This window comes from Amblyraja radiata, chromosome 6 (genome assembly GCF_010909765.2).
Source record: "Amblyraja radiata isolate CabotCenter1 chromosome 6, sAmbRad1.1.pri, whole genome shotgun sequence".
NCBI classification, from domain to species: Eukaryota; Metazoa; Chordata; class Chondrichthyes; order Rajiformes; family Rajidae; genus Amblyraja; species Amblyraja radiata.
The window spans coordinates 30,710,149-30,733,976 of record NC_045961.1 but is presented as its reverse complement, the minus strand read 5'-3'; the positions used below and the strand labels follow the sequence as shown (position 1 = coordinate 30,733,976).

The 23,828-nt window shown below is 42.7% G+C and overlaps 1 protein-coding gene across 9 annotated transcripts in view; it reads left to right on the top strand.

The window, feature by feature from the left end:
- The window catches only part of fat3 (FAT atypical cadherin 3), a 657,225-nt gene that overhangs the window by 544,819 nt on the left and 88,578 nt on the right, over positions 1 to 23,828 (top strand). For all 9 annotated transcript variants that reach the window (XM_033022431.1, XM_033022433.1, XM_033022434.1 and 6 more), the window contains 3 exons: positions 7,864 to 8,060; positions 8,200 to 8,353; positions 9,738 to 9,971. In XM_033022431.1, coding sequence (XP_032878322.1) covers positions 7,864 to 8,060; positions 8,200 to 8,353; positions 9,738 to 9,971 — 585 coding nt within the window. The remainder of the gene's footprint in view (positions 1 to 7,863; positions 8,061 to 8,199; positions 8,354 to 9,737; positions 9,972 to 23,828) is intronic.

The window sequence follows — 23,828 nt, the reverse complement described above, 5'->3', positions numbered from 1 at the left end:
ACCATCATCTTCTTAGGACAACTACAGCACAGTGACACAACAATAGAGTTGCTGCCCTTCAACGCCAGAGACCCAAGTTAGTGATTCCCAGAGTAAATACAAAACATGGGAAAGCAGGATTTAGTTACTATGCAACAAATAGCTGGAATAAACTTCCTGAAGATTTAAGACTTGCCTCAACTTTGACCACTTTTAAAATAAGACTGAAAACTTTTATGTTTACTCTTTAGCTTTCAGCTAAATCTTAACTACATTGCACTTTTAACTTTTGCACTTTTTATAATGCATTTTTAATTTTGCTTTTCTTTTCTTTTAAATCTTCTATTTTATTTCATTTTATTATTTCATTTTATTGTATGACATGTTTTTATGTGAAGCACTTTGAATCTGCCTCGTGTATGAAATGTGCTATATAAATAAAGTTGCCTTGCCTTGCCTTGCCTTGCCAAGTTCGATCCTGCTTACAGATGCTGTCTGCACAGAGTTACTGGAGCACGTTCTCTCTGTGACCAACTGGGCATTCTCCGGGTATTCTGGTTTTCGCACACACTCCAAAGCGATGCAGGTTTGTAGGTTAATTGTCCTTAATGTGTAGGATAGCGTTAGTGTACAGGGTAATCACTGGTCGGCGCGGACTCCATGGTCCGATGGGCCTGTTTCCACGCTGCATTTCTCTAAAGTTTAAAACTAAGGATGAAGTATACTAGTGCTTTCATCAACACCCTCATCCTGACAAACCATAACAGATCTACATAATTGTGATAATTTTCTGACCATGATGAAGAATCAGTGAAATAATTTTTCTTGTATATTCATCGCCATTGCAGTGTTTATTAAAGATGCGCTGCATTAAAAATGAAATCATCTGACAGTATGGTGTTATGTCGATAATTAGATTCTACCGACCAATTTTCATTTACTGAAAAATATTAAATCTAATTTCAGAAGGATAACCAAGCAGATTGTTTTAGCCAATAATTTTCATTCCTCCTTGAAAGGAAATATTGAAAATTCCATTCTATTTTGTACAATTATTTTACCTTTTTCAACTGATTTGGGCATAGCCACACCAAAATGCCTCAAAGTTTAAGCATAACTTGTGTAACCAGAGTTTATATAATTTTATATGCTGCTTTTTTAAATATTATGCCAGAAATAAAACTCTTTCACAGAACTGGCCATGCCACATGGTAAATCCTTGAGAACTTCAATATTTGCATTCAGTTATAAACTTTCATAGAGACTGAAAATTAAGCTGAAACGTTTGAGTAGAAGACAGAAATAAACATCTATTTAAGCATTTTGAATAATCATTTAAATATTTGCAGATGAGCTGACTGTTCTCCCCAAGTCTAACTGGAAAATAGTTTTGTCTATTTTTTCTCATAATGCCTGGTTGATTATTTCTGATTGTTAGTACTTTTTAAAAGAGAGGCAGTCAAAATCTGCATGTAAGATTATAGACTTCATGAGTGATCATATAGAAAAGCTTTGCAGACAACTGAGAAATGTTAGGGAAAACAAGGTACTAATTTAAAAAGCCTGAGACAAAGAGAGGGTGAGATTTTCTTCTGAATGTATCCTAGCGTTTCTCCTTGGTTTATATTTCAAACACAACAAAGACAGAAATATTAAGTCATTTAATTCTAGAAAATAGAAAAACATAGAAAATAGGTGCAGGAGTAGGCCATTCGGCCCTTCGAGCCAGCTCCACCATTCAATATTAAACTGAGTTGGATGATCAGCCATGATCATATTGAATGGCGGTGCAGGCTCGAAGGGCCGAATGGCCTACTCCTGCACCTAATTTCTATGTTTCTATGTTTCTATGTTTCTAATATGATTATGGATGATCATCCAAAATCAGTACCCCGTTATGGCTTTTTCCCCATATCCCTTGATTACCTCAGCCCTCGGAACTAAATCTAACTCTCTCTTGAAAACGTCACCTATTCCTTCTCTCCAGAGATGCCGCCCGTCCCGCTGATTCACTCCAGTCTATCCTGATCACAATCTTCTGGAAAGCTGTCAGCACCTGCGGCTCTCCTCGTGAATCAGACCCGAGATCTGTTTGACCCCACCTGGCCAAGCTAGGCGGCGGATGGCTGATTTGGTGATGCCTGGATGTTTCCTCTGGAGCATCGGAGGCTGAGGGGAGACCTCATAGTAGTAAATACAATAATGACGGATAGTTAGGAAAGACAGTCAGAACCATGTTCCCAGCATGGAACTGACAAAGTTCCACTATGACTTTAAGGGAAAGTTTAAAGGAGGTGTGTAGGGACAATGTTTTTACACGGAGTGGTGAGTGCCTGAAACACGCTGTCAGCGGTGGTGGAGCTATTAAAACTCAACAGGAGTAAGGGCACTGGAATCGGGCCACTGGTTGCCTCTCTATTCAAATAAACCTAACCTGATGTTAGTATCCGAAACGTGAAATAAAGCCTTGGCAATGAATTAGTCATTACACCATGACTTAATCAAAATTAAATGATAAAGGCACAAATAAGGCGACCAGTAATAAACTAAATATGATACTGAGATTTAATGATTGGTTCCGTTTTTTCTGAGTCGTTTTAAACTCAGGACATCGTTCTATGATGTCTCAACAAGCACAGTCCAAGTGTCAGAAAAATAGTTAGAAATGAGTAGGAAAATAATTAAAAAATACAAACCACAGCAAAATTGGAATCAATGTAAGGATTGGAAAAATATAGTAAGTAAGTAAGTAGTTTTTATATATATAGCACTTTTAAATCAAATCACGTTGAAGCCAAAGTGCTTTACAGAGAAGAAATCAGATTACCATACATCCATATAAAATAAAAAAATAAAAAAGACACAACACACTACAGGTATAGAATTTACCATGAACGTCCCCCCACAGTAGAATCAACACTTTCCACTGTGAGGGAAGGCACTAAAATGTCCAGTCCTTCGCTTAGTTCACCCGAGGTCGTGGCCTATTTGAGGCCTCCGCAGTCGCCGCAACGGCGGCCTGATGCTATAGGCCCTCTCGCCGGATGATGGTACTCCGGCGTCGGGAGAACACACTTCAGCGACATTGGAATATCTGGAACGTCCGCTTATATAAATATAATAATGGGTCAAGGATAAAGGACTTGAGTGAAGAGATTTTTTAAATGATAATTTAGAAGAAAGTATTTGGAAATGCCAGGGAATGCAGTGAAAAATGAAGATATTCTTAAAGGGGAGAGAAAAGATGCTACAACCACTTTTTCCCATAACAGTACAATCAACCTTGGTGATTTACAGCAGTGTGACCACCGAGTCTAATTGATTTGAGGATTGCCCAGTCATCTTCACTTTGGCTGGATCTAAGCAAAACAAAACAGAAAACAAAAATACGCACCACAACCAACATACCACATTTCCACTGGTGGTGGCTGCATTGCCCGAGGCATCTGAAAAATAATTCCATGGTGCCCCGGGAATGGTAATGTTCAGACAACCACATAACAGATGCTGAACCACTCACAGAAGTCCCGAACATCCGCTTTGGGATCTCTCTTTGTAAATTGTTGGGACTGATCATTTTTTGGGCTGCTGCCTGCCCTCCACACCCACTGATTACACTGGATCTACCAACCCTTCTCTTCCTCACGTGCTAAAGAGATGTAGAAAATTATACAAGCCTTGTGAAACGTTTGTTGCTTCACGTTATATTATTGCTATCATTCATTCCTCATATTTGAAGTATCCTTTGGAAGCAGTCAGTAACTTGGCATTGAGGTGCAAAAAGATCAAGGATGACAGAGGCACCATAGCAGTGTTGGGAAGCCTGCACCCACCTTGTCCTTGTGGTCGATGACTACATTTAAGTGATCTGTGTGTGGATTAGTTGTTAAACCTCTGTGTATGCCATAGCTCATGTTAATAGATTCTGAAGGTGTCATTGGAGTAATCGTCAAAAGTTTCAGAAACCACTCATAATGCATGTCGACATTGCACAGTTGGTTGCTCTGCTTTCTGCGGGCCACCTAGTGCACGACCCTCCTGAGAAGGGTCCCGACCCGAAACGTTACCCATCCATTTTCTCCAGAGATGCTGCCTGACCCACTGAGTTACTCCAGAACTGTGTGTCTATCCTCCTGAAACACTGATATTACAACATATCTGAAAAATTATTGATAAGGTCCCAAATAGGAAATTAGTGGGCAATATTAGGGCACATGGTATTGGGGGTAGAGTGCTGACATGGAGAGAAAATTGGTTGACAGACAGGAAACAAAGAGTAGGAATTAACGGGTCCCTTTCAGAATGGCAGGCAGTGACTAGTGGGGTGCCGCAAGGCTCGGTGCTGGGACCACAGCTATTTACAATATACATCAATGATTTAGATGAAGGGATTCAAAGTAACATTAGCAAATTTGCAGATGCCACAAAGCTGGGTGGCAGTGTGAACTGTGAGGAGGATGCTATGAGAATGCAGGGTGACTTCGACAGGTTGGGTGAGTGGGCAGATGCATGGCAGATGCAGTTTAATGTGGATAAATGTGAGGTTATTTACTTTGGTAGCAAAAACAGGAAGGCAGATTACTATCTAAATGGTGTCAAGTTGGGAAAAGGGGAAGTACAACAGGATCTGGGGGTCCTAGTTCATCAGTCTATGAGAATAAACTTGCAGGTACAGCAGGCCTTGAAGAAAGCGAATGAGATGTTGGCCTTTATAACAAGAGGAGTTGAGTATAGGAACAAAGAAGTCCTTCTGCAGTTGTATAGGGCCCTGGTGAGACCACACATGGAGTATTGTGTGCAGTTTTGGTCCCCTAATTTGAGGAAGGACATTCTTACTATTGACGGAGTGCAGCGTAGGTTTACAAGGTTAATTCCAGGATGGCGGGACTGTAATATGCTGAGAGAATGGAGCGGCTGGGCTTGTATACTCTGGTGTTTAGAAGGATGAGAGGATATCTTATTGAAACATATAAGATTATTAAGTGTTTGGACACGCTAGAGGCAGGATACATGTTCGCGATGTTGGGGGTCCAGAACCAGGAGCCACAGTTTAAGAATAAAAGGTAAGCCATTTCGAACGGAGACAAGGAAACACTTTTTTACACAGAGAGTTGTGAGTCTGTGGAATTCTCTGCCTCAGAGGGCGGTGGAGGCCAGTTCTCTGGATACTTTCAAGAAAGAGCTAGATAGGGCTCTTAAAGATAGCGGAGTCAGGGGATATGGGGAGACGGCAGGAACGGAGTACTGACGCCATGATCACATTAAATGGCGGTGCTGGCTCGAAGGGCCAAATGGCCTACTCCTGCACCTATTGTCTATTAAAAAATGTATCCCGAGATGGGAAATCTCCTGTCATTTCAGAAATTACAGTCGAAATACAGTCTGAAAGGTGATCAATATTTTAGATATCTTCAAATTCGAGATTATTTGAAAACATATACCCACGATTATCAAACTCTGCTGCCGGATATATTAGACGAAGGTATGAATAGAAACTCAGTCAAACAATCTAACATCATACTTGTATAATACCCTTCTAAATATAGAAATTCCATCGTCAGACGCAGTTAGAGGAGAATGGGAAGAGGAACTAGGCCTAAATATTTCCAAAGACAGATGGGAAAAATCTCTCTTATATATACATAATTGTTCGATTAATGTTAGACACATTTTAATCCAATTCAAAATACTGCACAGACTACTACTCAAAGACTACTGAACAAGATTTTTTCAAATGTATCTCCTATTTGTGATAAATGTCTCCTTCAAGAAGCAACTATAACACACTCCTTTGCCTCTTGCATAAAACGACATAACGTTTGGAAAAGAATCTTTGAAATTTTCTCAAAATCATTAAAAACAAAACTGGACCCCCATACAGAACTGATTATTTTCGGAACAGCAGAAGCCTGCCCTGAGCTATCAATATTTCAAAGACGTTTCCTTAATTATGGCTTGATAGTGGCGAAAAAACGTATACTTGGAAAAATACATCTCCCCCAACTCTTAAAATGTGGATTACAAACATGTCGGAGACGCTACATCTTGAAGATATGAGACTTGTCTTAGCAGGAAACTCAGAGCAATTTTCAAAGATATGGATTCCTTTCATTGTTTCATTAAAAGGATAGTATGGTACAACACAACTTCGGAATTAAACCGATTTACGGACTGGGTGATGGGTGGGGAGAGAAATGAAGCAGGTATATCAACACTTTTATTTATTTATTTTTTCCGTTTTTGTTTTTTTATTTCTTTAAGTTTTTACTTACTCACTCTTTGACTACACTCATTTGGTAGTTTAGGGGTTCTATTCTTACACATTCACTTTCTCTTTCACTTTCTTTCTTTCTTGCTCTTTCTCTCTTTCTATTTCATCTTTGCTAAAATTAAAATGGAAGCTGTACAATAAATGGATTATGTCATATGCTGCGGTTTATTATTTTGTACACTGCTTCTAATAAAAATATAATTTTTTTTTAAATTTAAAAAAAAAGAAAAATGTATCCCTTGCCCAATGTCCTTGCAAAGAGTGAATTTCCCCCACAAGCAGAGGCTCTGCTGATTCTGCCTTGTACAGCTGCAGCTCTGCTGCTTGTGTTGGCTGTGTGACTGTTAGTGCTCCCGATGCTGCACGTAATCATCATGATCCATATCCAATATTTCACAGCATAATCACTCTCATGCTGTAAACTGGAGATCTGAAGTACAATCCTCCAAAGTTATAGAAATGACTTCTAGTTGTTAAAATGAGCTCTTACCAACAACTATGAATATATCCTTTCACATAAACAAGTAAGAATGTAGTGTGAGGTTTTAGCTTTTTTGTGGCATGTTTTGTGTTATGCCTTCAGCACCAGCAATTGCAACTGTCTTCCCATCCTGATTTTCCCAGCCTGGAAAATATATGGCAGGATAGTTAAACTACAAAATCGGTGTTCATATTTTTTGAAGCAATATATATTGAGATTAAAAGCCTGATGTTGAGTAAGTGCATCTAAATCCCCTGGAGAATTTCAGAAATAAAGCAGGTGGGAGTCAATGGATCCAAATTTTGGAGGGGAGCGTATTGAGCAGCTAATACTGAATTGCATGTTTTTTTCACAAGTGATCAAGCATAAATGTTCTTCACCCCCTTAATCTAGTCTTGTAGATCATATAACACTGAACGTAATTATCATTTTGAAGTTTACATTAAATTCCATCCTTCAAGAACATCTTTCATTTGGATAGTGGTCTTGAGAGACTTGTATTGAGCTTTGGATTTTTAAACCTGATTTTGACATCCCAGAAAAGAGCCTGGTTTCAGGATTAAAATGTTCATGCTTATTTACAGTTGGAAGCTGTAAACTGAATTGTTATCATAGAGCAGTAGGATCTGAGCTCCATGTGTAATAATCTCCAAGCTTTATTTACAATAGATCTCGAGAGAGCCTGCACTATTTATGGCACTAACAAGGAAAACGGGAAGATTGAACTCTGTAGCTGTAAAGTGTAACAGTAATTACATTTAGTTGGTTAGTTGCCGCAGTCCTTGATATGCATTTATGAGTTTTTTTTGATATTTGTTAAGATCAATTCTCTGAAGTGGTTTCAGCTGTATTATTGGTTCACTTAAAGATAATTTTACTTTGCATCTGACTCGGTTGCACTTGATTTGAGTATTATTGAATGAACAGTTGTACACCATTGATGTCAAAATGAGTGAAAACATAATTCCCCTGTAACATTAAACATTTGAAAGAGCTATTAATAAACTGGTCTGTGTGGCACATATCTTACTAGAAAACTGATTTTCATTTGATAATACTTTGTTGGCATTGAGAAATATTTTCCAATGTTTGCAATTTAACTATTCTAATTTTTCTATAAATGCATTTTTAGGAGGAAATCCTAAAGGAAAATTTGCACTTGGTCTGGTTCAGAATGAGTGGAAAGTCTATGTGAAGAGACCATTAGACCGGGAGGAGCAGGATATTTATCTTTTGAATATTACAGCCACTGATGGACTCTTCGTATCAAGAGCAGTGGTAGAAGTCAGCGTATTAGACGCCAATGACAACAACCCAGTGTGTGATCAGGTAAATAATTCCTTATTCCACTTCTCTACTATTTTTTGGGAATTGTGAGAAATTGTTATTTACCATTCTGATGTTATGTGATTAAACTACATGTGTGTGTATGTCTCAAATAAAATGTGTTGCCATTAAATACTTGCAGGTCACCTACACAGAGACAATAGTGGAAGATATTCCACCAAATAGAGTTATTCTAAGGATTCATGCTCATGATGCTGACCTTGGATCTAATGCAGAAATACAGTATTCTTTGCATGGAACTGGGTCAGATAAATTTTTTCTTGAACCAGAAAGTGGTAAGTGGACATGCAAGCTTAAAGCAGATTTTTTCTTTTTGTTTTAAAAATTGGTGTAAAAAAGTGATCTTCATAGGAACTTGACAACAAATGTACTGCACTTAAATTTTGCTCAAAGCGTAAAAGGACTGGCTAAGTGATCGAGATATCCTGACTAGAATACTTCCATTTTTTATTTCAAAATTATTGCAGAGCCAAGAAAATTTCCAAACCTATTTTTTGCAAGGGGGCAGTTCTTTGGTTGTACAAACTTGATGGGCAAATGTTACCAATATTTATGCACCATAGCAAAAGTGCACAATGAATTTTGTAGTGGGCTTAAAGATTAGTTGAAGACGAGAAAGAACAGATAATGTGACAGTAACTATTACAGGTAAGGGAACAGATTATAAAAGACTGATAGGATTAGTGGACTTTAGCAAATCCCATATTACTATGTATGAGGATATCATGTGCTAGCACAGTATTTCAAAGGTAAAGGTGGAAAACAGTTGAAATTTGAATAGCTTTTAACATTGCACTTCGGAAGATATACACATTGTTTCAGCAAATAAAAACCTCACATAGTATTAATTTTAGCTTGTCATTATATATAAGTATAACATGCCTGCACAGAGCATATCATTGGGCTAAAGTTTGACGTTCACTAGCTGAAGGATTCAAGGAGATCCACTGACTAGCTGTAGTATGGAGATCAACCCCTTCCTAACTTCCAAGTGTAATGCAATGTGGAAATGGGCAAAAAAAAGTCTTGGACAGTAGTGAACTGTGAAAAGGTCATCAGGGCCGTCGGGAGAAGAGGCCTTGGGGCTAAAACCAAGGCCTGATTACCATTGGCAAGCCCCTCTACCTCGTGGCAAACCCCCATGGCAAGTAAATCTGAAGCTTGATCAGTGAAATAAAATGCATGGCCACAGGACAAACGTGGATGAAAACATGAAAGGCAATCTGGATTGTGCAGCTCCATCCCATTGTATGGGATAACAGATGCATGTGTCATAAGCTTTTAACACACTAGCTTTTAACTTTATTTCTATCAAAAAATTAGTATAGTACTCCCTTTTTTTAAATCATTCTGTACAACTTAATAATTTATGTGAATATTTTAAGATTTAATTTCTAGATAATGAAAAATAGCCAATTATATATGGCTAATTCACTGGATATTTTCAAGAGAGAATTAGATATAGCTCTTAGGGGTAACTGAATCAAGGGATATGGGGAGAAAGCAGGAACAGGGTACTGATTTTGGACGATCAGCCATGATCATACTGAATGGCGGTGCTAGCTCGAAGAGCTGAATGGCCTGCTCCTGCACCTATTTTCTATGTTTCTATATTATTATCCATTACAAATCATTTATTTATTGCAATTGGTCCCATAGGTGAACTTAAAACATTATCAGCTTTAGACCGTGAGGAAACACAAGTGTACAATTTGATTGCCAGAGCATCAGATGGAGGGGGCCGTTACTGCCAGTCGGGAGTAGTTCTGACTCTGGAGGACGTGAATGATAATCCACCAGTATTCACCTCCGATCATTATACTGAACCTGTGTCCGAGAACACTGTAATAAAGGTTTTGCTAACAAAGGTTGAAGCAACAGATCCAGATTTGGGTAAGTCGTGGTATATTTTCAAACATTTGCTGTGGTGCTTTATAAAGAAGGAAGTTATTATGGAAATTAAAAGATTTATTTCGATTGATTTAATGACCTGAAATAAGTACGAATATTAATCTTAGCATTAAGCTCAGACAACTTGCACTTAGCACTGAGTACAATCTAATTTTGATTGTCATGAGTTTGCATTACAATCATTAATCTTTATTTATCAACATCTTATGAAGAATTTAAATTAATTGAGAACTGAGAAAGGAACCAAATAATGGTTTGGCACTTTCTCATTTTACAGTTCGGTCATTGGTGATATGTACTGGGTGATAGGTAGACAAGAATGCTGGAGAAACTCAGCGGGTGAGGCAGCATCTATGGAGCGAAGGAAATAATAATAAATAATAATACATTTTATTTTTGGGTGCCTTTAAAAAATCTCAAGGACACCTTACAGAGATTAACAAGAATAATAAAACATAAAATCGGAATAAAATAAATAATAAAGACATCACCAAAACACAAATTAAAAACATAATTCAATCCAAAAACACAATGTGAAGAGAGAGCAGCGGCAGCTAAAGCGCGCCAGCGTCCACTCTCCCTTCCGACAGCCATCTTGGACACAGACTAACATGTTTACTTACACACAAAAAAATCATCCCCCCACAATGGTTACCACTGTGGGGGATGGCACAATGTCCAGTCCCCATCCCCAGTTCACCCAAAGTCAGGCCTATTGAGGCCACCGCTATTGCCTCTACGGAGGCCCGATGTTCCTGGCCGTTCTCGCCGGGTGGTGTTCCCCGGCATCGGGAGAGTACTCTCAGTGGCTGGGCCACCTGGAACGGCCGCTTCCTGACTGGGGACCGCGGCTTCCGAAGCCGACAAGGCCGCGCCGGTTTGGAGCTCCCAGGCTCCCGATGTTAGAGTCGGCGCCGCCCGCTCCGCAGACACGCAGCCCGGAGGTGTTGATCTCGGCGGTCACAGCTCACCGGAGCTCCAGCGCGTCGATCCAGCGCGGCGACCCAGGCAATGCATCGCCCGCTCCGCTCCACGATAGCGCCCCAGCGCTGTGCCGCCACCGAGGCCGAGGTGCTGGGCGGTCCCCGCCAGGAAACGGCGCTCCACGCCCGCTGGTAGGCCACGAGGACGGGTCGACGGGGCAGCCCGGAGAAAAAGCTGCCTCACTGACCAGGTAGGGACCTAGAAGTATAATTACCTCCTTCCCCCCACATTAAAAAGTCCATTCTCCAACAGACAAAGGACAGGACTTACTAAAACTCCAAAATAAAAGTGAGTTAAACGGACGGCTGCTGGTTAGCAGCCGTTCCCCAAGATGGTGCCTCCTCTCTTTTTTTGAGGCAACGTTTCGGGTCGAAACCCTCCTTCAGACATTGATACACTTTTGAATATAGTCTAATTTCATAAATTCAGGTATACATATATTCTTTAGTTTCTACTCCACAATATCACCTACCCAGCCTTATATTAGTTTGTCTGGTCACTGAAACCTCTTCTATTCCTCTTGGTCTCCAATGGATATTGCAGGGGAGAATGCCCTGTAGCAGGCTGGGGCTTACCTGGATCGGGTGTGCTCCAGTACATCCAATATGTGGACCAGTCTTTTGACTTTGAACTTTTTCTTTTGTAAATAGTGCCAAAATATGGCAAGATTTCACTGTGCAGTGCATAGGTGACAATATAGAACCATTGAACATTGAAGAGTATAAGAATTGGTTCAACCCTTCCAGCACCTTTCAGATTTAGACTTAGTTGTATTTAATTTTCTCTTGCACTTTTCTCACAATTTCTGCTGCTATAAGTCTGAACTGTTCCTTTAATTTTCATTATCCTTTACCTCTTCAGTCTACCTTTGAAGGAGTGGTCCTAGTTTTATCTACCTTGGCCCATGCTATAGAGTTACTTCTCTAACTCATTCAGCTTCTCCAGCTTCCTATTTCCCCTTAAATAGACCTGATAAAAGTGTTCTTGAACAAGTGTTTTGTCACCACAGTCTAAAATCCATTTTAGAAATAAGGAACTGCAGATGTTGGTTTACAAAAATAGACACAAAGTGCTGGAGTAGCTCAGTGGGTCAGGTTGCATATCTGGACGACATGGATAAGTGACATTTTGAAGGGTTTCGACCGGAAACTTCTCCTGCCACGTTTTCCAGAGATGCTGCCTGACCCACTGAGTTACTCCAGCACTTTGTGTCTAAAATCACTTTTGTTCAGGCACAATTCGATGTGTTTCTTTTGTATTTGGTAATGACTTTTGAGCATTATTTTGCATGTTGCAGAGACTTGTTTCTGGAGCTGCATCTCTACTTCTTCCCCTTATCCATTCATATAGAAGTGGCAGCGGTCAAGGAAAGTTCAGATATCAGCTGGAATAAATTTGTACAAAATATCAGATGGTAAATGAGAAAGCAGACTGAAGTGCAGGAGGTGACACTCTTGCACACATTCATGCCGCCTCACCCCCAAATCAACTTCTTCCTTGTGAGTTACACATTGAGCTTTAGCGATGATGTGAAAAATTAGGTCAAATAGCTGTACACCAGTTAACATTGATTAACTTTCAAGTTGATTAAGTTACAGTGTTATTCAGTGGTGCAAATGATGCATTATCTACACGATTACACCTGCACCGCATTTGTTAGGCAATTTATGCAATGTATTTGTGGTCTGCTGCAGATGGATAATGAATTATTTATTTATATATTTGATTGAAATTTTCTGAGGGAGAAGCAGGCACTTTAGAATTTGGCACATCTAAAGATTGCAGATAGTGTTGACTGTGAGAGTGCAAATGGGATGAATGCTTAAGAGTTAAAAGTTATTGCAGGTGAACTGTGAAATGAGCTTTCACGTTGGTAGGATCTGTTTATCCACAAACTTCCCCAGGCTATAACCTATTTTCCCCTCATCAATGTTACATTATATGTGGGATTCATTGGGAATTTTATTCTGACCTTTTGGACTTGGCAATGTGCTTGAATTCTAAACAGAGTTCTGAGGCTATTTTAACTTTTCATTCACAACTTAACATATGCTGAAATTGTTTGGCATTTCTCCTTTTATCATAATGTTGGATTTGTTTACTTGGTGCAGTGCTGCCCAGTGTGCCAGTATTAATCGTTTGGAAGCAGTCACCAGATAATGTGTTCAGCTGAGCACATTAAAGTAGAACAAATAAGAATTGGTTAAATGCAAGAAATGCACAGCAAACATGATGACGGTGCCGTGGATTGCTTCAGTTCTGCATCTGTGCAGATGGGTGCTCTTTTCCACACCAGTTACTGTATTTATTAACTTCCAAGGCACTGCTGCATGTGGAAAATCAGAGGTATTAGAGACATAGAGTCATAGAGTGATGCAGCGAGGAAACACGCCCTTCGGCCCAACTTGCTCGCACTGGCCAACGTGTCCCGGCTACACTAGTCCCACCTGCCAGCATTTAGTCCATATCCCTCCAAACCTGTCCTATCCATGTAACTGTCTAACTGCTTCTTAAGTGTTGGGATAGTCCCTGCCTCAACTACCTCCTCTGGCAGCTTGTCCCATACAATAGACAATAGGTGCAGGAGTAGGCTATTTGGCCCTTTGGGCCAGCACCGCCATTCAATGTGATCATGGCTGATCATGCCACAACCCTTTGTGTGAAAAAGTTACCCCTCAGATTCCTAAAAATCTTTTCCCCTTCACATTAAACCTATGTCCTCTGGTCCTCGATTCACCTACTCTCGGCAAGAGGCATTGCCTCAAGAAACACGTTTCACCAACTCTGGGCAAGTATTATGTGATTCAGCAGTAATACTAAACTGCTATCTTCTTCCTTGACCGAGAGCAGACACACAGACCAATCTAGTGGCCCCTTGCAGGACATGATGCTGTCGGTTTGGTGTGCTCTCCACCATTTAACCTCCACAGTAGATTAATGGGTGCCTGTTTGGGGATAAATGCTATCCTCTAAGCTCCTAACTAATGGTTCCACCAAAGGGCCAGTACAACTGGAGAATAATCCTACAGCAAGAGTTATGCTGCAACCCGCAACTTAATGTACCAAACTATCACTGCCCTCAAATAGCCTGTGACCCTTAAGGAATGGAATGAACAGGCAGTGATGATTAGCAGCAGCATCGGTGGCCCCAGGGAGGCAGTGAGGGCCAGTGGCAGCGGCAGTGGTCCCAGGAAGGCGGTGATGATTTGAGAGGCGGTGGATGTTAGTGCTGCTCCTTGTGGCGGCGATGGCATCGTGGGTCACGGCCTCGGGCCTGCAGGTGGTCGAGTCGAGGAATATCGGTGGAAGGACTGGTCTGGAGGTGGACAAACTTGTGATCCTTAGTAGAGTCCAGGCAGGCAAGTAAGCGTTTGTTGAGGCCGTGAATCTGGCGTAGAATGAAGTAAAGTTGGGCTCCATTGCAGGTCTGGGTGAGCTGCAGGAGATCCAGAGCGAGGGCCTGCTGGTGCAAGCGCATCGCAAGCAATGTGCAAAGCAAGGCACGGAAGGAGGCCTGTTGTGAGAAGTTGTGGGATTGACTATGCATACCTGTAATCCGGGTTGGGTCCGAGCTAGTCTAGAACCAGGGTTGGAAGCCCCGAGGTGGAAGATGGAGCCACAGGCAAGCACCAAAAAAATAAGCGTGGCTGTGGTATGGAGTCGGGGTTAAAACACGGTCGTAGAACTGGAGAGCAAGTGTAATCACTGCGGGGGAGCAGCCAGAGAGGGTATGAATCTTTGGTAGGCTGCTTATGAAATTAATTATTGTTAATTCTCTGAGGTGTCTTTGCCTCTAACACATGGGCACCCGAGCTTCCTATCCTCTACCTTGTTTTCTGAAGTGATTTTACTGTGTGAAAATCTTCATTACCATGTTGCTAAGGACATCTGTCTGTCTGTCTGTCTGTCTGTCTGTCTGTCTGTCTGTCTGTCTGTCTGTCTGGTATGATAGTCATACAATTTTTGGACCACCTTCAGGGCTCTCGCTTAACTTTTTTTCCCTGTTGCCAGCCGGGCAACCTTGGCAGCTTTTTAGGTTGCCAAATTACAGTTTAGGTGGTCATTTAAGACGGCTTGCATGACACGTGCGATAATGTGCTCGGACGAAGTGTGTAGTTACCATTCAGAATTATGGTCAATGAAGCATTCACGTATTATTTCTGCTTCAAATAAAGTCACAAACTAAACATATTCACCAATCAAGACATGATATATACCACAATGACATGCAGCAAAATGACAATACAGTATCTCATCTCCTTTTACACGTTGCAATTAATGCAATTTCCATTATTTCTTTCCACTTCCAAACAAAATTCTGGTTGGATTATTCAGCGTATGATCAACCTCAGTGAGACCAAGTGCAGGCTTGGCGATCACTTCGCCCAACACCTACACTCAGTTCGCAATAACCAACCTTATCTTCAGCACCTCAACTCCATCTCCCATTCCGAATTCGACCTTTCTGTCCTGGACCACCTCCATGGCCAGAGTGAGGCCCACCGCTAATTGGAGGAGCAGCACCTCATATTTTGCTTGGGTAATTTACACCCCAACATTGAACATTGGCTTCTCCAATTTCAGGTAGTCCTTGCTTTCTAACCTTCTTCCTCTCCCATTGCCAGCTCTCCCACAGCCTACTGTCTCTGCCTCTTCCTTTCTTTTTCCTGACCAGCCCCCCACCCCCCCGACATCAGAAGAAGGGTCTCGACCCGAAAAAGTCGCCTATTCCTTCGCTCCATAGATGATGCCTCACCCGCTGATTTTCTACAGCTTTGTCTACCAACGGGATCCCACCACCGGCCACATCTTCCCAACTCCTCCCCTGTCGGCTTTCCGCAGAGACCGCTCCTTCTGTAACTCCCTGGTCATTTCGTCCCTTCCCACCCTTCCCACCCCCTCTCCTGGCACTTTCCCTTGCAACCGCAGGAAGTGCTACACTTGTCGCTTTACCTCCCCCCTTCACTCCATTCAAGGACCCAAGCAGTCTTTCCAGGTGCAGCAGAGGTTCACGTGCACCTCCTCCAACCTCATCTATTGCATCCGCTGCTCTAGATGTCAGCTGCTCTACAACGGTGAGACTAAGCAGAGGCTTGGCGATCGCTTTGCCCAATACCTCCGCTCGGTTCGCAATAACCAACCTCATCTTCCGGTGGCTCAGCACTTCAACTCCCCCTCCCATTCCGAATCCGACTTTTCTGTTCTGGGCCTCCTCCATGGCCAGAGTCAGGCCCACTGTAAATTGGAGGAGCAGCACCTCATATTTTGCTTGGGCAGTTTACACCCCAGTGGTATGAAAATTGACCTCCAATTTCAGGTAGTCCCTGCTTTCTCCTCCACTTCCCAGCTCCCTCAGCCCACTGTCTCCGCTTCTTCCTTTCTGCTTCCCACCCCCTGCACCCTCACATCAGTTTGAAGAAGGGTCTCGACCCAAAACGTCGCCTATTTCCTTTGCTTCATAGATGCTGCCTCACCCGCTGAGTTTCTCGGGTGAGGCGGCACCCTGACTATGGGACAGCGCTACAATTTTTGGACCACTTTACTCACCATTGTCCCGTGTTGTGTTGTATCAAGTTTCGTTCAGATTGATGGTATATTTTATGTTAATCACATTTTGAACTTTACAAAATCCAGTTTGAGAAAAATCAGTTCAGGTCACAGTGGCAGTTAGCAGCTATGACATCACAATGGGATCTCATTTACATAAACTGTTCACTTAACTTTTCACTGTAAAAGATCCAATTGCTCTTGCTGGTCCTGCCTGCTACAATGTTGCAAATCACAGGACACTGAGTCCTGGCAGCAAGTGCAATTGGATTTTTTTTAAGTCAATTTTTTAAAGTTTAAAAAGAGGGAGGGTGCAGAGGAAGGGAGGGAGTGCTGAGGGATATTGGGAAATGAGCTGCCCCTGTGCAGTTGGGGGGGGGGGGGGGGTATGGATGAGTGGTGAGTAAAAAAAACACTTTCCACTTGCCCTGTTCATCAGCTGTGTCTGACGTCACAATGGGATCTCAAATATGATTTTTTTTAAATTGTCATTTTTTTGTTTTCGCGTGTACTTGCCTGGCCCCACAATGGGACCCACCGGCTCCACGGGTAAGTTTCCTTCTACTTTACAAACGCCTCCTCCGGTCCTCTATTCACTTAATGAACTTTAACTTAATTTCAGCCGTCAACGGCACAACTTTGAACGTGGCAGCCGCACATGCGCTGTTTGGTGGAATATGGCATTGGGGGAGTGGGTCCAACGGGTTCGCACTTGGTCTAGTAAGAAATGAAAGCAGAAAAGTCCTATTTTCTCATTCCATACGATAATAGCTTAGCCTTTTCCTCGGCATTATCCTCCTGCACTAACTCCACAACCCTTTCTTCACTTAAAGCTGCCTATAAGGCTTCAGAGGGTGTGAATTTCATTGCTCTCTTTCTGTTCACCTGATACTACCTATCCAGGAAATGCCATGGAATAGAATAGAATAGAATGAAAAGGGCAATGTGGGGAACAAAGATTGACAATGTGTAAAGTATAAGAGACAAATGGGAAATAGAATGCAAGACAGATGGTCAGGTGTGATCATTTGCTATTTTCTCCATTACCATGACAGATTTTGTCTGTCAGCTGCTTGCATAATGACCAGCACGCTCTCCTCCAGAGTGGGATGGTGGGTGAGTTTGTTGATCTCGGGCTGGTTCGGTCTGCAGCTCATGTTAAACTGCATGGGAGCGTGAAGTGAGTTAGAATTTATTGTACTTTGTGTCTGTGCGATGTGGCCGTCCTGATTTAATGTTAGATTATCTGCAATAGCTGAGGGATTGAAGGTTGGTATGGATGTAATGAGGCAGTCGAATGTTAATTTCAAAAGAAAACTGGTAAAAATGATGGTAAGATAATTCACAGATCTTCACGATTTAAATCTCAGTGAATTTCTGACCATATGTAAAATTTGGTCTTGACTCATTGCATTTATCTTGGTTGTTACCTTATTCCTCTCCTATCTGACTGTATCTTTTAATGTTTTTTTGCTACATTGGGCAAAATTCATCTCACCCGCTTATGCCTCCTGAAATCTATTATTATATAAAACTGTGTGCCTGTCGCCTGCCGTCCGTCCATCTGCCTTTCTGCCTTTTGATTCGTTTCCATCGTGTGATGTCACAATGCCCAATGCTCGCAGATGTCCAATCACAATGCCCAATGCTCGCAGATGTCCAATCGGAATGGATCCATTTACATGGGCGGCTGCCGGCTGCATTTCTTCCTTTGATTCACTGCAACTCCGAAACCAGACCCAGAATCGCCGACATCTTTTCCATTTCGGTAGAGATTTCACTTTTCTTTCTAAGTATCCGCTCCTCATTACATTTCGTCGTGTTTAAGTACACGTTTTTAATCAAATCCCCCCCCCCCCCCCCCAATATTTCAAAAATAAACTGGCTTCTCACCCATAGAAGCAGCACCAGCGTGTTCTGGTGAACATCCCATCGTGTGCTGTCACAATGCCCAATGCTCAAAGACATTCTTGCCATACATGAAGTACAGAGAAGGTTCACCAGACTGATTCCTGGAATGTCAGGACTTTCATATGAAGAAAGACTGGATAGACTCGGCTTGTACTCGCTAGATTTTAGAAGATTGAGGGGGTATCTTATAGAAACGCATAAAATTCTTAAGGGGTTGGACAGGCTAGATGCAGGAAGATTGTTCTGGATGTTGGGGAAGACCAGAACAAGGGGTCACAGTTTAAGGATAAGGGGGAAATCCTTTAGGACAGAGATGAGAAAAACATTTTTCACACAGAGAGTGGTGAATCTCTGGAATTCTCTGCCACAGAAGGTAGTTGAGGTCAGTTCATTGGCTATATTTAAGAGGGAGTTAGATGTGGCCCTTGTGGCTAAAGGGATCAGGGGGTATGGAGAGAAGGCAGGTACAGGATACTGAGTTGGATGATCAGCCATGATCATATTGAATGGTGGTGTAGGCTAGAAGGGCTGAATGGCCTACTCCTGCACTTAATTTCTATGTTTCCCTCTCCACACCCCTCTCCCTCTCCCACCCATCCCTCTCTCCCCCACCCCCCTTCCCTCTCTACCACCACCCCCTTACCCCTACCCCTCTGTCCCTCTTTCACCACTCCCCCTACCCCTCCCTCCCCACTCTTCCACTTCTATCCCCTTACCCGACGTCTCTCCCTCCCCCACCCCTCTCTCTTCCCCTCCCTTCCCCTCTCTCCCCCACCCCTTCCCCTACCCCTCTGTCCCTCTTCCACCACTCCCCCGTCCCTCTTCTACCACTCCCGCTACCCCTCTACCCCTCCCTCCCTCCCCACTCTTCCACTTCTCTCCCACTCTCTCCTCCCCCTCTCCTCACCCCTCTCCCATCCCTCTCTCCCCACCCCCTTCCCACTCTACCCCACCCCTTCCCTCTCTCCCCCCACCCCCTTCCCCCTACCCCTCTGTCCCACTTCCATCACTCCCGCTACCCCTCTCCTCCTCCCTCCCCACTCTTCCACTTCTCTCCCCGTTCCCCTCCACTCTCCCTCCCCACTCTTTCCCCTCTCTCCCCCACCCCTCTCCCCATCCCTCCCTCCTCCCCTCCCTCCCCATCCCCCCTACCCCACATCTCTCTCCCCATCTCTCACCCCCTACCCCGCTCTCCTTTCCCTCACAAATCTATCCCGTTTCCTCCTCCTCCTCCCCTCCCTCCCCTCTTCTCACCCCCCCCCCCCCCCGCAAACGCCGTTGGGGAAACAGATCCAACGGGTCTGCACTTGTGTAATTTAAAAATGAGTGGTTTGTCCCAGCTATGGTCTACCAACACCTGTATTCAACCGAATAAAGACATACAATAAAGATATAGAAACATAGAAAATGGGTGCAGGAGGAGGCCATTCGGCCCTTCGAGCCAGCACCGCCATTCATTGTGATCATGGCTGATTGTCCCCTATCAATAACCCGTGCCTGCCTTCTCCCCATATCCCTTGACTCCACTAGCCCCTAAAGCTCTATCTAACTCTCTCTTAAATCCATCCAGTGATTTGGCCTCCACTGCCCTCTGTGGCAGGGAATTCCATAAATTCACAACTCTCTTGGTAAAAAAGTTTTTTCTCACCTCAGTCTTAAATGACCTCCCCTTTATTCTAAGACTGTGGTCCCTGGTTCTGGACTCGCCCAACATTGGGAACATTTTTCCTGCATCTAGCTTGTCCAGTCCTTTTATAATTTTATATGTTTCTATAAGATCCCCCCTCGCCTTTCTAAACTCCAGTGAATACAAGCCTAATCTTTTCAATCTTTCCTCATATGACAGTCCCGCCATCCCAGGGATCAATCTCGTGAACCTACGCTGCACTGCCTCAATCACAAGCATGTCCTTCCTCAAATTAGGAGACCAAAACTGTACACAATATTCCAGATGTGGTCTCACCAGAGCCCTATACAACTGCAGAAGAACCTCTTTACTCCCATACTGAAATCCTCTTGTTGTGAATGCCAACATTCCATTAGCTTTCTTCACTGCCTGCTGTACCTGCACGCCAACTTTGAGTGACCGGTGTACAAGGACACCCAGGTCTCGCTGTACCTCCCCCTTACCTAACCTAACCCCATTGAGATAATAATCTGTCCCCTTGTTTTTGCCGCCAAAGTGGATAACCACACATTTAGCTATATTATACTGCATCTGCCACGCATCTGCCCACGCACTCAACCTGTCCAGATCGCCCTGCAACCTCCTAACATTCTCTTCACAGTTCACACTGCCACCCAGCTTTGTGTCATCCACAAACTTGCTAGTGTTGCTCCTAATTCCCTCTTCCAAATCATTAATATATATGGTAAACAGTTGCGGCCCCAACACCGAGCCTTGGGGCACTCCACTCGCCACTGCCTGCCATTTAGGTGTCCTTGAGACTCTTGAAAGGCGCCCATAAATAAAATTTATTATTATTATTATTATGAAAAGGACCCTTTCACTCCTACTCTTTGCTTCCGGTCTGCCAACCAATTTTCTATCCATGTCAACAGCATACCCCCAATACCATGTGCTCTAATTTTAGTCACCAGTCTCCCTTGCGGGACCTTATCAAGGGCTTTCTTAAAGTCCACTGTACAAGTAAAATGTGTCAGTGTCAGTGGATACACTACATCCACTGCCACCCCTTCATCCATTTTACTTGTACAATGATGAAGTAACTCAGCCAGTGTTTCCACTTTGAAGGAAATTACCCGAAATTCAGGAAATTCTGTTTGGCTTCGAGTAATTTTAGGGAAATTGAATAATTTGTATATTTCGCGAATTGGGTGCGACGGGATGAGTGAACCAAGGAGTTGCGGAGGGAACGATATCTATAGAAGGTGGACAGAGGGTGGAGATGGGGAGATGTGTCTGGTGGAATCTATTCAACCACCTGGAAAGTGGCTTCCACCACCATTGGTTAGCATTAAGGATCTCTCCTGTTCAGCACTCCGTAAACATCCCCTTCTTCATCATGATGTTGCATGGCCACTGTGTGAATTGCATAAAATAATGTAGCACAGTAATTTGCCAGGGTCTTGTCAACAGTATTTCATAAACCTACGCACAGCTACCAGCTCGGCCAGGAGTAATGTGGGTGTGGGAATATCATTACCTCCAAATCCAAGGCTAAGTCATGCCATCTCAAGTTGGATATATATCACCATTCCTTCACAACAAATGGAGTGAGATCCTTAACCGATAGCATTGTGGAAATCTCTTCACCATTTGAACTTCAGTGGCTCAGCAAAAACAATTACTTGCAGATCCCTAGGAGCACCAAGAAAAGCTAGCTTACAAGCAAGATACTATATCTTGCCAAGTAACAATAAACTTTAATAAAACTGGCCTGGAAATTTGAAAGGCTTATAATAAATACTTTATAGCTTTAGTATAAGAAATTATAAATGTAATACCTGGCCTCAGACATTGCCTTTGGATCTTTTATTAACATGAGACTTTCCAATTTTGTGTACAGGATTTGAGGCAACCGTGGCAATATAGTGGTTGCGGAAAACAATAGTGCTTCACAATAGCTTATTTATTTCATTCAGTTTCTCACCAGCATTTGGCCAACTCCGTAGGCTGCCAGTGGGTGTACGGTGAACCCCGGTGATAGGAGCTCATTATGTGCAGCCAATAGAGTTTATCGCCAAAGATTGTGACCATGCGACAGGCTGCAGATTGTGACTTACATCATGATCAGGATGCAACACAGCTTGGTTTATACCTCACACTGCCTCGGCAAGGCCAGCAGCATAATCAAGGACAGGTCACACCCTGGCCACTCCCTCTTCTCCCCCCTCGCATCAGACAAAAGGTGTAGAAGTGTGAAAACGCACACGTCCAGATTCAGGGAGAGATTTTCCCAGCTGTTATGAGACAACTGAATCATCCTACCACAACCAGAGAGCAGTCCCGAACTATTAACTACCTGATCAGTGATCCTCGGACTATCCTTGATCGTACTTTACTGACTTTGCCTTGCACTAAACGTTGTTCCCTCATCATGTATCTATACACTGTAATTATCTCGATTGTAATAATGTATTGTCTTTCCGCTGACTGGATAGCATGCAACAAAAGCTTTTCACTGTACCTCAGTACACGTGACAATAGACTAAACTGTAACTGTAACTTTGGTGGTTAGTGGGAGTATTGGCAGTTATGGCAGGGGCCAGAGAAGGAAGTAGAAGCAAAGATGGGACCTTTCAGTTCCTTATTCAAGAACACTTGCATTCTAGGGTCAACGGCCCACCCTTTCTATTGCGCACTATTTCTCTGAGGTAGTGGAATCAGATTGAAATCATTTCCCCAATTCACACTTGAGAGTACCAGGTATAGATATGTTAGTTTCCTGCCTCTCCGTGACAGGAACCATGCAGAGCTCAGGATGCTCCTCTGTAAAAATAATGGAATCATCATCTCACAGCACGGAAGCAGATCTTTCAAGTCACTGAGTCCACACTGACCACCACACACCCATTTGCTCCATCCTATACTAATCACACTCTTTATTCTCCCCAAATTACCATCAGCTTAGTTCCAGATTCTATGATTCATCTAATCAGTAGAAACAATTTACAGTGGTGCCAATTAACTAAGCATCCACATTCTTGATGTGGGAAAAACTAAAGCATCCAGCGGAAACATGCATGGGTCAAAGACAAAACATGTAAATTCCACATAGACAGTAGCAGAGGTCAGAATTGAACCCTGGTCATTGGAGCCAAGAGGCAGCGGTTCTACCCATTGTGCAAGTACAACCACTAAGAGGTTTTGTGGAGTTGAGAGTTGATGTCATTATTATACCACATATTTGGTATCAACAATGGCTCGTTACACATTGACCTGAAATTATTAGATATAAAATACAAAAGACTAAAGTTTGCAAGGCAACCTTGTGGTTTTGAGAAATAAGTACTTGCGTACATTTGCGATGTAAACCTGCCAAGTTTGCACTACGATTTAGCTGATCTCTGCCTAAAGAATTATGGAGTTATTAATGCTAGCTGCAGCCTCCTATTCGGGATTACTGATGTGGAAAATTAGGAATGTTACTGGTCCTGATCACTATTCAGATGAGGCCCACTGGAATGAAAGTGTGTTTGGTTGCATTTTGAACAAAGTATTTGGTTTAATGTTACATTGCCCCATGCTCATTGCTTGCTGCCTGTGCAAATATATGAAGGACAACAACATAGGTAGAATACAGAGTTATACGAAGCTTCATAATGTCAATGCCCTTCCCCCGTTTCTTCTCTTTGCTCATCCATGTCTGCTTTTCTGGTTGATGTATAGTCTCTGCTCAACAGTGCATTAGTTCATCCCAGTGGTCGTAAACC